A 16,843-nucleotide genomic window follows, 5' to 3' on the forward strand; every position below is an offset into this window, starting at 1 on the left:
TTTGCACTGATGAGCTTCAACACAAACCAAAGATGCCACAACGATGTCTGTTGTGGATCTGCAATCAGAACTGCTGGGAAAACGTGGAGCGGGGTATATGGCTAAGCTTTACCCTATGGGCTAATCTGCAGGTAGTGTTAGTTACCCATCGTGTCTTCTGGCTAGAAAAACACTTAAATGTATGGTCAATAGCAAACTTTTCTGATCAATAGCAGAAAAATCTGCTATTCACGGAACAGCAATGTGTATTTCAGGAGCACGTTTGTGGGCAAGTTTTGGTGGCAAATACCCTATGGCCTATTTCACACATCCGTATTTTACCATCAGTCAAAATCCGCCGTTTTGCAAAAAAAAAAAAAAAACGGATCCGACATTTAGCTTGGTGGATCCCTTTTTTTTTCCATTGAGTTGCATTACCGGCGGATCTTGACGCTTGGCCATCCGTTGGATCCGTTTTTTTGCGGATCCGCCAAAATTTTGGCGTCCGCCGACATGCCTGGACGGACAATGCAACGTTTTTTCGGGCGGCCGGATCCGCATTTTACATTGCGCATGCCCGGAGGATTTGCTTCGGCCGAAAATTTAACCCTAAACCCTGTTCTGGCGGCTGAAAAAAATTCACTCTCTCTCTCTCTCTTCCCCAGGCAGCAGTTCCTTTAAAATTCTCCCTTCGACGGATCCGTTTAAACAACGGTCCGGTGCCAAACGTTGTGGTCAGTACAGGAACGGATCCGTTGTCCGCCATTTTAGCGGATTTTAACTGACGAAAAAAACTGATGTGTGAAACAGGCCTAAGGTGGGGTGATCATCCCTAGCATTGTAATGCACACAGATACTGCAGCAGTTGTTGCAAAGACGTTAAAGCATCACAAAATAATCTCTGTAGAAAAGTTGTTTGTTATTAAATTAAGTTCATAGAAATAGTAAAAGTTTTCTTCCCATAAGGAATTCCACCAAAAACTTTATATTTGCTTAAAGCAGCAGGCTAGTGTTTTTGTTATATCATCATCTGCCCCTAAATCATAGTTATGTGCACAGTATGTATTAACATACTTATCGATCTCCATCTTCCATTCCCAGCGCTATTCGATCCTCCTCTGCACCACGTGACCATAGATCTGGTTAGTCGGATCAAACAGCGTTTTTCCTGTGGACTGGAAGTCACTTTCTCAATGCAAGTCTAAAGGTCCCGTTACATTTAGGTCCACGATATGACCCGGTCAGGATCGCTGGTGCATCGCTAAATGGTCACGAGTGAGCTGCCAAACAGGCAGACCTCACCAGCAATGCTCGGTGGTCGTTACTCACCTGTCAGACGCGGCGATGATGACTTCTTCCGCCCGCATTCATGGCTCGCTCGTCGGCGCCAGCAGGAAGCAGAGGAGAAATGGACCAGGACAATCTCGCGCGATCACAGATATCCAGCGGGGGGGCCGGTCGGAGGGGAGTGTCACATGTAGCGAGATCGCTGCTGCGTCACAAAATCGGTGACGTTTTAGCGATATCGCTATGTGTAAAAGGACCTTAAAACTCACACCAAGTGCTATTTTATAGTGTTTATGCCAAATACAAATTGTAGATGCAAAAATATCAGTGTTTTATCAGCAGGAGATAATCATTGCTAGACTAGATGCCTGTGTACTTCCTGGTCCAACCAAGCCCCCTCCACTGATAAGCAGCTTACTGCCAATTTACAATGTACTCAGAAAGCTGCTAATCAATGGTGAGTGGGGGGGAAGCTTTCTGAGCTCTGCTACATGCCACATCCAAATACTGGATTGTGTCACAACTGCTGCACCCAGTAAACTGACTAATACATCGATAGAATCAGAGTCTCATTTCCTCCATTATTGTGCTCTCAAATGAGGTAGCAAAAACCTGGTGAGAGATTGCCTTTAAAAACACACATACGTGATACACATAGGTCAAAGGTAGACAGACATTTATCTGCCATCACAGGGTGGCACATGGCAGCTCATTCAGGTATACCAGGTACAGAAACACAGAAGTGTTTCCAGCCACATAAAAGGGGCAAATTATAGTGAGAGACAAGAGATCCTTTTAATTAAAAAGGAAACAACCCAATTTCTAGATTCTGACCTGGCTCATCAGTCACTTAGGGAAAAGTGTTACATCAACAGAATTATGTTAGAAGCAGTTACATTTTTTGCTAGCAGCAAAGAGAAAGCCAAGATAAAAATGAGCAGCTTAAAATGACATCGTTCTTCTTTTTAATCACCAGTCAGTGGATCATTTCCATCATCTAAATAGACAGTTAAAGTCAAGCCATCACCGTCCATGTGCCTGCCGTTAACAAGTCTAGTTACAGGAAAATTCAGATTATTAAACATATTGGATAATAATTTGAAATGTTACCAGTAGGAGCAGTGTCACTATACACAGTTTTATCCATTATTTCCATTTCTTCTTTAAATCCAAAATAGCCTACCGTTTTTTGTCTACAGCACCAATGCAGACCCATGCGTCTCCATGGTTACAGACTACAGTGTGCAGTCTGATCCTGCAGTAAAGTGACACTCCTTGAGAAAGCCACTGGGCGAAACAGTAATTGGAGTCAAAGGAGCCACGGGTTAATGACCACTGGTAGATATTTATGCTATATATGCCTTTTCTTTATGCCTTCCATGCACTTGATATTCAGGCAAGTTTGTCATAAAACGCTTTACACTATATAGTCTATGTATATGGGATTTTTACTATATTGATTATTGGTCAATATTTCCTTACTTTATATGTTTTTAATATGATAATAAAATTTGTTATATTTTATTGACTTCAGTTTTCTCTCGGTTCTGTGTAGGTTTACTATTATTCTCTGTGAATATTCCTATTAATGTTGTCTCATAGTGAGCTTGTCTCACATTAGTTGTTGTAACACTGCATTAATACAAAGAGCACAATGTACAGCCCCTCATGTGCCTCAGACCTACATCTGCGGCTCACTGGCATCTTGCTCAAAATTTGGGATGAATAGTTATTTCTACAAACAAGACAGAAAAATTGGACTTCTAACTCTTAAAAGCAAGTCAGGTGAAAAAAATAAAACAATATTTATAGAGCCATAATATTCAGCAGCACTTTACAATTCAGCAGGTACATGTGCAAATAGTACACATAGACCCTGTTCATTAAAGTTGGTGCCTTGCCCAACAGTCTTCCAGGAGTGAGCCCTCTAGTAAGATGCGCCTCTTCAGCATTTTTTCAGCTCTAGAGTGGTGCTCTTAACCTAAGGTATCTGACCCTAGTTTTGTTTTTTTAAAATTGTAATAAATTTATTGAAATTTTTCTAATTTTACAGGAAGAGAAAAAATAGGAAGTGATGTGGAACGTTATGACCTAGTTATAGCCATCTCATAGGGGTCATAAATTTATCATGGCCCAAAAGGAATCCAAAGGAGACCAAACAAGGTTAAATCGCTCTACAGTATTGTCATTAAGGGCTGCCCGGCATTCAAAGTTCTTGATGCGAGAATGTAGATCCAATTTGGGAAGGTGGAGAGGTTTGCTTCCAATGGTAGGAAACTGAACACCGCTGTCAGCATATGTAAAAGCAATCTAATGGATCTCTTGGATATGGTTTCAGGGAAAATATTTAATAGAAGGAGCTGAGGATTCAATGGGAGATCGACACCAAAAAATTGCTTAGAGTTGGACTATCACCCAGAATGGTTTAATCAATGGACAGCCCCCAAAAATTAGAAAAACAGAACCTCTAGACAGGACGCAACGCCAGGAAAGGGAAGGAATAGATTGGTCCATTTTATGCAAAAATTCTGACCCTAGTTTTAAACTTATCCGCCACTATCTTTACCCCTCCGGTCCCACGGCGCCACCTTGTGAGCACTAAACTATAAGCGCCAATACAAGACTCTCAGACTTGCATCAAAGGGGTTGTCTGGTCCAAATAACTCTCCAGTCAGTCACTCTGTGTGACTGAAGATTCATGAATCCCCCTCAGAGCACACACTGGGGGCATTGTGCGCTGTGGGGATTCGCTGGTTTCTGACCCGGGACCAGAGGGTATGTATGAGTTATACATGCTCCCAACCAGTGGACGAGGCCTCTCTCCATACACTGAATGGCTGCGAGGTCACACCCACTAGACAGGACCTGGCCAGGTGTATGTATAACTCATACATACCCTCCAGTCCCAGGTCAGAAACTGGCGAATCCCCACAGAGCACAGGGCATGCGCTGGGAGAACATAAGTCTGCACTCCCCAACTTACAGGTTGTCCTGTCCAAATCAATAATAGGAGTGGTGGAACCACTGTGCTGTGGTCCAAGTAGAGTCTAGCAGAGTGTGACTAGGTGAGTACCTGACTTCACTAGACCCCCACCTGATGGTGGGGTTAGGCTTGGCTTCCCACGAACACCAGGTACTCCAGGTCAGACCACGGACACATGGCCGCTGACCCCCAAGGGACTGATACCTAGAACGGCCAGGAAGGAGAGGACAGCTGATACAGGCAGGCACTAGCAGGTGCAGACTGGTATGGCTGATATATAGGTTGACATTGGCAGGTGCCGGCGGGTCCGGCTGTTATACAGACTGGCAAGGCAGGTGAAGGCGGGTTCGGCTGCTATACAAATTTGCACAGCAAATAGGAAGGAAGTTCGGGACGGACAGATGATATTAGCAGGACTAGCGGTAACTAGCGGATAGGTACCTGAGAACTAGCAAGCGTGTTTTGGGAACAGACTAACAATGTTGAACAAGCACCACTATGCAGGTGCCTTAAATAACAATTGCCTCCTAGTCATTGGCTGGGGACACTTTAGCACAGCGATCTGGGCGCCGTGCGCATACCCCCTGACAGCAGCCAACGAGGAAGTAGGAGGGAGTCCAGGACAGGGGCCGCGACTGAGTGAGTCAGCGTTCCTGCAGGGGGAGAGAGGTAGTATGCAATGACAGTGGCAATACACACCCCCTTCAAAATGTGACCTCTGGCTCACTCAAGCAAACACTGGAGTGTTTCGGCAGGTTACAATCTATTGAAGATCAACTGAGAGATGCTGATAGAAGGTGAAAATGGTGGCGAGTAAGTATTGGCCACATGTTGTATAAACTCTGCTTACTTTTCCAAAAGTGGGTGGAACTGGATTTCCATACAAATGATAATTTACCATTTTTTGTAAACTTTGAGATGTCACAAGTATTTCTATGCAGCAAGGACAATTTTATAACAGAATTGTGTTCAACAATTCAAACCAAAAAGTGAGAGCCCTGATCACAAGAGCTTACATTCTAAATAGAGGTGACACAAAAGGTAAAACCGTGCTTGTGTTGTGTGGTCCAGACATCTTTATATTGAATGAAAGTATTCAACTGAAGCAGCATGACCCGGTCACCAAATACAAAGTGCTACCAACGGAAGATGAAAAAAAAACAAAAAAAAAAACAAGATCCTGAAGAATCAAAGTTGTCTGAAAATAGTATTCCGGTTTGGGTGGTTGGTATAGTTTCATACATTTGGTAGAGTTGAATTTCAATCTATTTTCATTATTATAGCTTATAAATCAGCCACAACGGGCTCACAAGAGAATCACCAACATGGCCTTCAAAGTAGCTCCACAAATAAGCCTGAGAAATCTATATTCATGTTCCAGGGTTATTAGCACTATTTTTAGAAGATGAGTTGTATTTCAGGTCAACTTCTCTGTTAAGAAATCAATCAATTATATAATTATACTGCAGTGTGTAGTCAGTAATGGGCATTATCATTACACAAACAAGCAGGCTATTAATAGGTGAAGGACTGAATGCAGTTGAGTGTGCTGTTAAGCTTTGGGCTTATGCTAAACCTACACTGAAAGTAGGCAAGTTTCTTTTCCCGAATCTCTCAGACACAAATCTTATTGGGCATTTATATTGGTCAATAAAAGTAAACAAGCTTTCCTAGGAACTCATTTTCCAATTATTGGCCTTTCTAAACAGGACGTCAATCCCTCAACAAACAAGGAAAAACACTTGTTCATAGGGCGAAACCAGTTTTAAAGGGTATGATTTATGAACCACACCACATCTGATCTGAGACACACAGGGAGGACAGTTGGAAAAAGTTGGGAAAAGTGTTCCCTTTATTTTTATGAGCAGTATAGTTTAGATAGCCAAACGTGTTGACAGATAACCTTTAAAGGGGTCGTACATCACTAGGTCAACCCTTACTTAACTAAATGTTTGGCCCCATATACACACACACACATATATATACAGAGCACTAAAACATAAAAATGATTATTGTAAGCTAAAAAATTCCATGTTTGTGCTCCCTTTATTGTTTTGAGCAGTATATCTGTATATAATATATATATATATATATATAGATATATATATATATATATATACATATACACAGTGCCTACAAGTAGTATTCAACCCCCTGCAGATTTAGCAGGTTTACACATTCGGAATTAACTTGGCATTGTGACATTTGGACTGTAGATCAGCCTGGAAGTGTGAAATGCACTGCAGCCAAAAAGAATGTTATTTCTTTGTTTAATTTTTTTTTAAATTGTGAAAAGTTTATTCAGAGGGTCATTTATTATTCAACCCCTCAAACCACCAGAATTCTGTTTGGTTCCCCTAAAGTATTAAGAAGTATTTCAGGCACAAAGAACAATGAGCTTCACATGTTTGGATTAATTATCTCTTTTTCCAGCCTTTTCTGACTATTTAAGACCCTCCCCAAACTTGTGAACAGCACTCATACATGGTCAACATGGGAAAGACAAAGGAGCATTCCAAGGCCATCAGAGACAAGATCGTGGAGGGTCACAAGGCTGGCAAGGGGTACAAAACCCTTTCCAAGGAGTTGGGCCTACCTGTCTCCACTGTTGGGAGCATCATCCGGAAGTGGAAGGCTTATGGAACTACTGTTAGCCTTCCACGGCCTGGACAGCCTTTGAAAGTTTCCTCCCGTGCCGAGGCCAGGCTTGTCCGAAGAGTCAAGGCTAACCCAAGGACAACAAGGAAGGAGCTCCGGGAAGATCTCATGGCAGTGGGGACATTGGTTTCAGTCAATACCATAAGTAACGTACTCCACCGCAATGGTCTCCGTTCCAGACGAGCCCGTAAGGTACCTTTACTTTCAAAGCGTCATGTCAAGGCTCGTCTACAGTTTGCTCATGATCACTTGGAGGACTCTGAGACAGACTGGTTCAAGGTTCTCTGGTCTGATGAGACCAAACTCGAGATCTTTGGTGCCAACCACACACGTGACGTTTGGAGACTGGATGGCAGTGCATACGACCCCAAGAATACCATCCCTACAGTCAAGCATGGTGGTGGCAGCATCATGCTGTGGGGCTGTTTCTCAGCCAAGGGGCCTGGCCATCTGGTCCGCATCCATGGGAAGATGGATAGCACGGCCTACCTGGAGATTTTGGCCAAGAACCTCCGCTCCTCCATCAAGGATCTTAAGATGGGTCGTCATTTCATCTTTCAACAAGACAACGACCCAAAGCACACAGCCAAGAAAACCAAGGCCTGGTTCAAGAGGCAAAAAATCAAGGTGTTGGAGTGGCCTAGTCAGTCTCCTGACCTTAACCCAATTGAAAACTTGTGGAAGGAGCTCAAGATTAAAGTCCACATGAGACACCCAAAGAACCTAGATAACTTGGAGAAGATCTGCATGGAGGAGTGGGCCAAGATAACTCCAGAGACCTGTGCCGGCCTGATCTGGTCTTATAAAAGACGATTATTAGCTGTAATTGCAAACAAGGGTTATTCCACAAAATATTAAACCTAGGGGTTGAATAATAATTGACCCACACTTGTATGTTTAAAATTTATTAAAATTTAACTGAGCAACATAACTTTTTGGTTTGTAAGATTTATGCATCTGTTAATAAATCCTGCTCTTGTGTGAAGTTTGAAGGCTTTAACTTATTTTCATCTTATCAAACCTGCTAAATCTGCAGGGGGTTGAATACTACTTGTAGGCACTGTATATATATATATATATATATATATATATATATATATATATATATATATATATATATATATATATATATATATATATATATACACACACACTCACTGGCCACTTTATTAGGTACACCTGTCCAACTGTGTGTTAAGACTTAATTTCTAATCAGCCAATCACATGGCGGCAACTCAGTGCATTTAGGCATGTAGACATGGTCAAGACAATCTCCTGCAGTTCAAACCGAGCATCAGTATGGGGAAGAAAGGTGATTTGAGTGCCTTTGAACGTGGCATGATTGTTGGTGCCAGAAGGGCTGGTCTGAGTATTTCAGAAACTGCTGATCTACTGGGATTTTCACGCACAACCATCTCTAGGGTTTACAGAGAATGGTCCGAAAAAGAAAAAAAATCCAGTGAGCGGCAGTTCTGTGGCCGGAAATGCCATGTTGATGCCAGAGGTCAGAGGAGAATGGGCAGACTGGTTCGAGCTGATAGAAAGGCAACAGTGACTCAAATTGCCACCCGTTACAACCAAGGTAGGCAGAAGAGCATCTCTGAACGCACAGTGCGTCGAACTTTGAGGCAGATGGGCTACAGCAGCAGAAGACCACACTGGGTACCACTCCTCTCAGCTAAGAACAGGAAACTGAGGCTACAATTTGCACAAGCTCATCGAAATTGGACAGTAGAAGATTGGAAAAACGTTGCCTAGTCTGATGAGTCTCGATTTCTGCTGCGACATTCGGATGGTAGGGTCAGAATTTGGCGTAAACAACATGAAAGCATGGATCCATCCTGCCTTGTATCAACGGTTCAGGCTGGTGGTGGTGGTGTCATGGTGTGGGGAATTTTTTCTGGGCACTCTTTGGGCCCCTTGGTACCAATTGAGCATCGTTGCAACGCCACAGCCTACCTGAGTATTGTTGCTGACCATGTCCATCCCTTTATGACCACAATGTACCCAACATCTGATGGCTACTTTCAGCAGGATAATGCGCCATGTCATAAAGCTCGAATCATCTCAGATTGGTTTCTTGAACATGACAATGAGTTTACTGTACTCAAATGGCCTCCTCAGTCACCAGATCTCAATCCAATAGAGCATCTTTGGGATGTGGTGGAACGGGAGATTCGCATCAGGGATGTGCAGTCGACAAATCTGCGCCAACTGTGTGATGCCATCATGTCAATATGGTCCAAAATCTCTGAGGAATGCTTCCAGCACCTTGTTGAATCTCTGCCACGAAGAATTGAGGCAGTTCTGAAGGCAAAAGGGGGTCCAACCCGTTACTAGCATGGTGTACCTAATAAAGTGGCCAGTGAGTGTATATATATATATATATATATATATATATATATATATATATATATATATATATATATATATATATATAGAGAGAGAGAGAGAGAGAGAGAGAGATACACATACATACACACACTAATGTACACTCTGCACCCCATCTTGACTGAATAAAAACAAATGTAGAGGTTTTTGCAAATTTATTAAAAAACAAAAACTGAAATATGACACGGTCATAAGTATTTAGACTCTTTGCTCAGACACTAATATTTAAGTCACATGCTGTCCACTTCCTTGTGATCCTCCTTGAGATGGTTCTATTCCGTCATTGGAGTGAGTTTAGCTGTGTTTAATTAAACTGATAGCACTTGATTTGTAAAGGCACACACCTGTCTATATAAGACCTCACAGCTCACAGTGCATGCCAGACCAAATGAGAATCATGAGGTCAAAGGAACTGGCCAAGGAGCTCAGAGACAGAACTGTGGCAAGGCACAGATATGGCCAAGGTTACAAAAGAATATCTGCAGCACTTAAAGCTCCTAAGAGCACAGTGGCCTCCATAATCCTTAAATGGAAGACGTTTGGGACCACCAGAAGTCTTACTAGACCTGGCCGTCCAGCCAAATTCAGCAATCGTGGGAGAAGAACCTTGGTGAGAGAGGTAAAGAAGAACCCCAAGATCACTGTGGCTGAGCTCCACAGATGCAGTAGGGAGATGGGAGAAGGTTCCACAAAGTCAACTATCACTGCAGCCCTCCATCTGTTGGACCTTTATGGCAGAGCGGCTCGACGGAAGCCTCTCAGTGCCAGACATATGAAAATCGTAGTTACTTACCGATAACGGTATTTCTCTGATCCCATGACGGCACCACGGAGAGAGAGAGGCATCCGCCCTCAGGGACTGGAAACCTACAGATGATAAAGGTGGTACCTCTCTCCCACATCAGTTGGTTTACAGAGCATTACACAGAACTCTCAGCTGCAACTCAAACTGTTATAAAAAAAATCCAACATTAATCAAATTAAGCTTAACAAAGGCACCGCGTGGCTAAGTACTAAAGCTAACTAACTCACTCTTATGTGCACACCTGTGTGTGTGAAAGGGAGGGGATGTACGGGTGCCGTCATGGGATCAGAGAAATACTGTTATCGGTAAGTAACAACGATTTTCTCTTTCCCCCATGACAGCACCACAGAGAGAATTACAAAGATTGTACATCTAGGGAGGGACCCTGCCTCCAGAAGCCTTTTCCCAATGGTGCGATCTGAAGAGGAGGTCAAGTCTAGACAGTAATGTTTGAAAAATGTAGAGGGGGAAGACCAAGTGGCAGCTCTACATATCTGATCTATTGAAGCGCCTGCTTTCTCTGCCCAGGATGATGCCCCTGCCCTGGTTGAGTGGGCCCTTACGTCCTCCGGTATGGCCGCCCCGCAAGAGTAGGATAGGGTGATGGCTTCTCTTATCCACCTCGCCAGTGTGGCCTTCGATGCTTTTTGACCCTTCCGAGGACCCTGAAAGCAAACTAACAGCCCTATCCTTCCTAAACTCCCTCGTGGTTGTTAAATATTGGACCAGGCATCTTTTTACATCTACGTGCTGTAGGTTCCCCATCAGGGACAGGAAACCAACTGATGTGGGAGAGAGGTACCGTCTTTTTCATCTGTAGGTTTCCTGTCCCTGAGGGCAGATCCCTCTCTCTCTCCGTGGTGCCGTCATGGGGGAAAGAGAAAGAGTTTGCTTATTATGAGAAATAAGATTCTTTGGTCTGATGAGACGAAGATAGAACTTTTTGGTGATAATTCTAAGCAGTATGTGTAGAGAAAACCAGGCACTGCTCATCACCTGCCCAAGAGAATCCCAACAGTGAAAAGTGGTGGTGGCAGCATCATGCTATTGGGGTGATTTTCAGCTGCAGGGACAGAACGACTGGTTGCCATTAAAGGTGACATGAATGTGGCCAAGTACAGAGATATGTATACAAAATAGTCCTTAAACCCCAAAACCAACCATCGGTACATTCCGTAATGACTAATAAACACTAGATGCCAAATACAATAAGTGGCACAAGGAATGTGAAATTCAAATTATAGATATTTTTATTCTTACTGAAATTCATATTACATATAGTGATACATACCATACACACTTCATGGATAGATCACTTGCTCAGATAAATATAGCTGGAATAAAGGTACAATCACTGAATGACATTGTAAAACTATAGCAAGGAAATATATGAGAAATAGGACAGTATTGAGAAAGTCGCACTGGAAACATATATGGAGGAAAAACAAACGACCAAGAATCTCACAAGAAAATATAATAATCAAAATATAATTTATTAAACAATCAATAAGACCAGAGCATATGAAAAACACAGTGGCATGGAAAATCCAAGTCTGCTTGTGCATGCAGAAAATACACCAAAGGACACACATATGTCAGGAAGGGGAAGGAAAAAGTATAAAGCACATATATGGTGCCTGTCAGCAAAGATAGATGTAATTATACCTGCTCATAGCAAAATTGCGCATCCCACAATGAGCCTCATGAAATCCACATCACCAGGCATGTATCCATAATGGATAGTAAAATGTAATAAGAATGTAAGGTGTTAAAGTCATACCTGGTAAGGGTAGGAGGCAACCCGACTGGTGTGTGTCCCCCCCGACGCGCATTTCGGCGTGAAATGCCTTTCTCAAGGGAAATTCAAATTATAGAGGTTTTTATTCTTACTGAAATTCATATTACATATAGTGATACATAGTAGCCTCAAAATATAACAAAAAAAAAAAAATCGCTGGCAGCTTAAGGACAAAAAACACTTACGTATTCACTACATAAAACATTGACCCGTGCAAAAATGGCATAACATACCCACTCAATCAGGGAATAATACCGCTAAAAAATCCATATTATATAAAGCGCCCAAATGACAATTCACATTTTAAACATAGTGCCTGGATTTCTACAAAGCGGACAAAGTCCTATCCGTATGGTGGAAAATGAACCATATAAAAGCTACTGAAACATAGTTCAGCAATACCTGAATGTGAGACCGAGCTGTCACCGCGACCTACCCCGACGCGTGTTTCGCCTGTTCTTTCGGGGGCACGGAATCCTCTTGATAAAGCGGCCTGAGGAGCCACGAAACGCGCGTCGAGGGTGGCATAGCCCGGTCCCCCTGCTCCTCTTTCTCCCGGTAAGCTCCCCTGTGGTCTGTATTTTATGTTACCTCACTGCATTATGCTGCGGTACCCTATTACACTGGCGCACTGTCTGACTTTCACCTTTTGATGTCCAACTTTGGACTTCGTATTTGGGTGCATGTCTTTTACACTTGTATGCGCAGTAAACGGGCCTTCATGGGGATGCGGTCAGGGGCTCATTCTCCATCTTGATAGAGGAGTGAGGTATTTTGGGTTGATACTGTCTCTTTTGTCTGGTCAAGCACAGTGTTACCTTTGTATTAACTATAGTACTTTACCTTAATAAAAAATGATGTTTTTACATGTCAGTTACCGCATGCTCTATTTTGTTCTCCCGGTTCTCCTTGTATATTTTGAGCTTGTGCATTTGGCACTGGTGTTTGAGTTGCTCTTCCCCATCTACAATACGCCACATTATGATCAAGGGATTTTTGTTGCTTTTTCCAATTATACTGTACTTTGTGATAACGTAATCTAGTCTGAAATAAAGGACAGAGTAGGGAATATGACAGAGGATCCGACTACACAGCACCTCTGAGGTCGGTTACCGTGGAGTTGCAGAGGTTTGTATTTAAATATGATCCTGTGCCGGGTGCACATGATCCGTAAGTGGCAGCATTTTGGATGCAGCGCATGTTAACAGCGTCCAAAGAGCTGCCGTCTATTGAACGCAGGGGAATCCACATGTGTTTACAGAACTGTGCTGATTCACTGAGTTCACTACTTTCTATGGGTGAAATTTCTCTTGCGGAGGCTCGTGCAAGAGAAATTGACATGCTGTGCTCTGGAGAGATGCACAGCATGTCCTTCTCCGGATACATGGTGGGCATAGGATTTCTTAAAATCCCATCCACTATGCTGTAACATCGGGATGCTGAAGGTTGGATGCTGCACAAGCACGCAGCGTCCATCCTGCAGCGTTTACTGATCGTGTGCAGATGCTTGGTGCTTCATGTCGAGGCCAATCATTTACATACACGTTCCCACCTGCTTGGGGTTCCCCTCTATCTCTGCTCTTCTCGGGCTCTATGAAGCTAGACCTGTCAAAGAAAGGAGGGTGGAGACACATGGAAAACAAGCAGGCGGGAACGTTTATCTAAGCACCGAGCGGCAGGACATTTTTTTTATTTTAAAATGCACTTGGGGAAAAAAAAAAAAAAAAAAAAAAAAGATTAAAAATTCTGCAGAGGGTGGACATAGCATGGACTATATATATATATATATATATATATATATATATATATATATATATATATATATATATATCATGCCAATGATTGTGGCCAGCCACTAGCCTCTCTGTGCATATAACACACCTTGTTTTCTTTTGCTTAGCCTACTTTGCAATGAATGTATCCCCACAATAGATGAACACAGCAATGACCTCAATAGACTTCAATGCTCGATTAGAAAGCCAGTTCTGATGAAAGGACGGGGCAGCTCCATGCAATCATGTTAGGCATTCTCTCCTATAGATCTTTAGCCTGTTCTCGGAGGCAGAGCTACGGATAATATTATAACAAAACCATTTGCAAATATTTTTATGCAAATGAAGGAACAGCTGGTGCTAGTCAATAATACAAAGCAAAACAGAAGTATCACAAACCTGGGATTCGAGGAGACGGGAAACAAGAAGCAAGAGGCTAAACTATGCCGAAAGCAGATGAATTAAAAATGAGAACACTTGAGGTTAGAGTAAAAGAATAAATGAAAATACTACTGCGAGCATGGAAGCAGTCCCTTTGATCACACAACCTGTTTTACAAGTTATTTTGCACATTTAGAAAGCACAAAACTCAATATTTTCTTGCACAAAAAAAACCAAAACAAAAAACAAACAATAGCCATAAAACCCTACCAAGATACAAAGTGAAAGCAGAGGAGTAACATAGCTGCAACACATACTGTGTTTAGCCCACCGTATTTTTTTCCCACTGGAATCTTACCAGCAATACCAAAGCAGTGTCTTTGTCTCACCAATGACCACAGTCTATTACTCAATCATGAGAAGTGGAAGATATGCGGGTTAAAGTGTATGGCCAGGATTGGAATGAAAGTCTGCAGTCATTTTATGTGACTGCAGACTTCTGAATCTTCACAGCACGCACACTGCGAGAAGTCTCCAGGGTGAGAGCGAGCATCAAAGTATCTGCCATTTGCACACTTATGGCCACATTCCGACTAGATGTCTGCTGCCTCACTCAATACAAGTGAATTTATCGAGGCTGACCCATCTAGTCAGCACGTGACTGCACGTTCACAAAATTGCATATTTGCAGTCATTTGACCGCACACTCTCACAGACACTGGAGACTTGCGACGGTGTGCGTGCTATAAGGATTCAGAAGTCTGCAGTTACATAAAATGACTGCAGACTTTCATCACAAACCTGGAATACCCCATGTAGTAACTAGTGATGAGCGAACGTGCGCGGATAAGGTATTATCTGAGCATGATCATGTACTAACCAAGTGACTTTGGGGTGCTCGAATAGTATGTTTGAGTCCCCGTGCCTGCATCTCTCGCACAGCCGCAACACATGCATGGATTGCCTAACAGTCAGCCAATCCCTGCATGTGTTGTGACTGTCAAACAGCTGTGGGGACTTTAACATATTATTTGAGCACACCGAAGTCACTCGGTTATCAGAGTATGTTCGATCACTAGTGGTAACTTGAGTTAAGAAACTTGCACTAAGTTCCAGACTGCATTCTTTCTTCATTTTCAGACTCCCGAGTTCTCTCATGTGGACCTGTCCCTCCCTGCAGTACATGCTGGATCCAAACCCTGTGTGTCAAGGATGCTGCGGTGCTCACTAGATCTCATGTGTCTGCACAGCTTCATTCCTGTAGGGATTTTTGTTGCTACAACTCAAAGGGTCTCTTCTCTCTTGTGTGGGGACAACACAGAGTGGGATTCATCCCTAACCCCAGAGTGTGATCTTGATGCTATGGGTGCTTCTCTGTTTTCCTCTCTATAGTTGCCTTTGACTACCTGCTGCTACCTCTGAAAAAAATATATGGAATGAAGGGTATTACATAATAAGGGGCAACTTGCTGTACAATCTACAACAGCAGCAAGAGAGACATTTATGTTCAGAAGTTACACATCTTTCTTACTTACATTGTCATGCTTAAAAAAACACAACATCTTCAATTCTCGGAAGACCCTTTTGCAAGAGACTAGATTCTGGAAGACGTTGGGCATCTTTTTGAGAGCAACTCTCTTTCCATCTCGTGGATCTGTTACAGACCTAGAATATATATATAAAAAAAAATTACAACAATGACATTGTCCAGACAGTAATAATGAGCAATAAGAAATGCGCTTTGTTCTTTTGTTCGGTGATGTAACCTTGCTATGCTGTATCATTTTACATAAGACGAGAAAAAAAATGACATTGTAGAGTGTAATTTAAGCAGGTACTAGTATATTCCATAAAAATATATTGCAGTTCTCGGTTTGGAGGTGAATTACTTCCATGCGGGAGACTGGACATTTCGTTTGAAAACGGATCAATTCACAATACAAACTTCATACATTATTACAGTTGTGTGAGAAAGCTTTTCCCCCTTCCTGATTTCCTATTCTTTTGCATGTTTGTCACACTTAAATGTTTCAGATCACCAAACAAATCTAAATATTAAACAAAGATTACTTGTGTTATCACAAAATGCAGTTTTTAAATGAAGGACTTCATTAAGGGAAAACGAAATTCAAACCTACAGGGCCCTGTACGAAAAAGTGATTGCCCCCACCCCACCTTAAAACAAATTACCTGCGGTTTATCACATCTTTTGGGAAGCAGAGTTTAAATTCCCTAGCCACACACAGGCCTGATTACTGCCACAATAAATCACTTAAATAGGACCTGAAGTAAACCAAAAGTCCTCAAAAGCTAGGCATCATGCCGCAATCCAAACAAATTCTGGAACAAATGAGAAACAAAGTAAAGGAGATCTATAAGAAGGTTATAAAGCCATTTCTAAATCTTTGGGACTCCAGTGAATCACAGCGAGCGCCATTATCCAGAAATGGTGAAAACATGGAACAATGGTGAACTTTCCCAGAAGTGGCCAGCCGACCAAAGTTACCTCAAGAGCGCAGCAATGACTCATCCAAGAGGTCACAAAAGACCCCACAACATCATCCAAAGAACTGCAGGCCTCACTAGCCTCAGTTAAGGTAAGCGTTCATGACTCCACCATAAGAAAGAGACCATCTTATGGCTTGCATGGCTAAGACGAAGACCACTGCTGAGCAATAAGAGTACAAAAGATTGCCTCAGTTTCTCCAGAAAACATCTTGATGATCACCAAGACTTTTGTGAGAATACTCTCTGGACTGACAAGACAAAAGTTGAACTCTTTCAAAGGT

The 16,843-nt window shown here is 42.5% G+C and overlaps 1 protein-coding gene across 4 annotated transcripts in view; it reads right to left on the reverse strand.

Annotated features, from left to right (window-relative positions):
- The window catches only part of NLK (nemo like kinase), a 202,232-nt gene that overhangs the window by 79,311 nt on the left and 106,078 nt on the right, over positions 1–16,843 (reverse strand). For all 4 annotated transcript variants that reach the window (XR_012228902.1, XR_012228903.1, XM_073565610.1 and 1 more), the window contains exon 2: positions 15,590–15,719. Coding sequence is in view for 2 of the 4 variants with exons in the window: in XM_073565610.1 (XP_073421711.1) it covers positions 15,590–15,719 (130 nt within the window). In the remaining 2 variants the exon portion in view is untranslated. The remainder of the gene's footprint in view (positions 1–15,589; positions 15,720–16,843) is intronic.

Source organism: Dendrobates tinctorius, unplaced genomic scaffold (assembly GCF_039654945.1).
Source record: "Dendrobates tinctorius isolate UK_male_01 unplaced genomic scaffold, ASM3965494v1 ptg000016l, whole genome shotgun sequence".
NCBI lineage: Eukaryota > Metazoa > Chordata > Amphibia > Anura > Dendrobatidae > Dendrobates > Dendrobates tinctorius.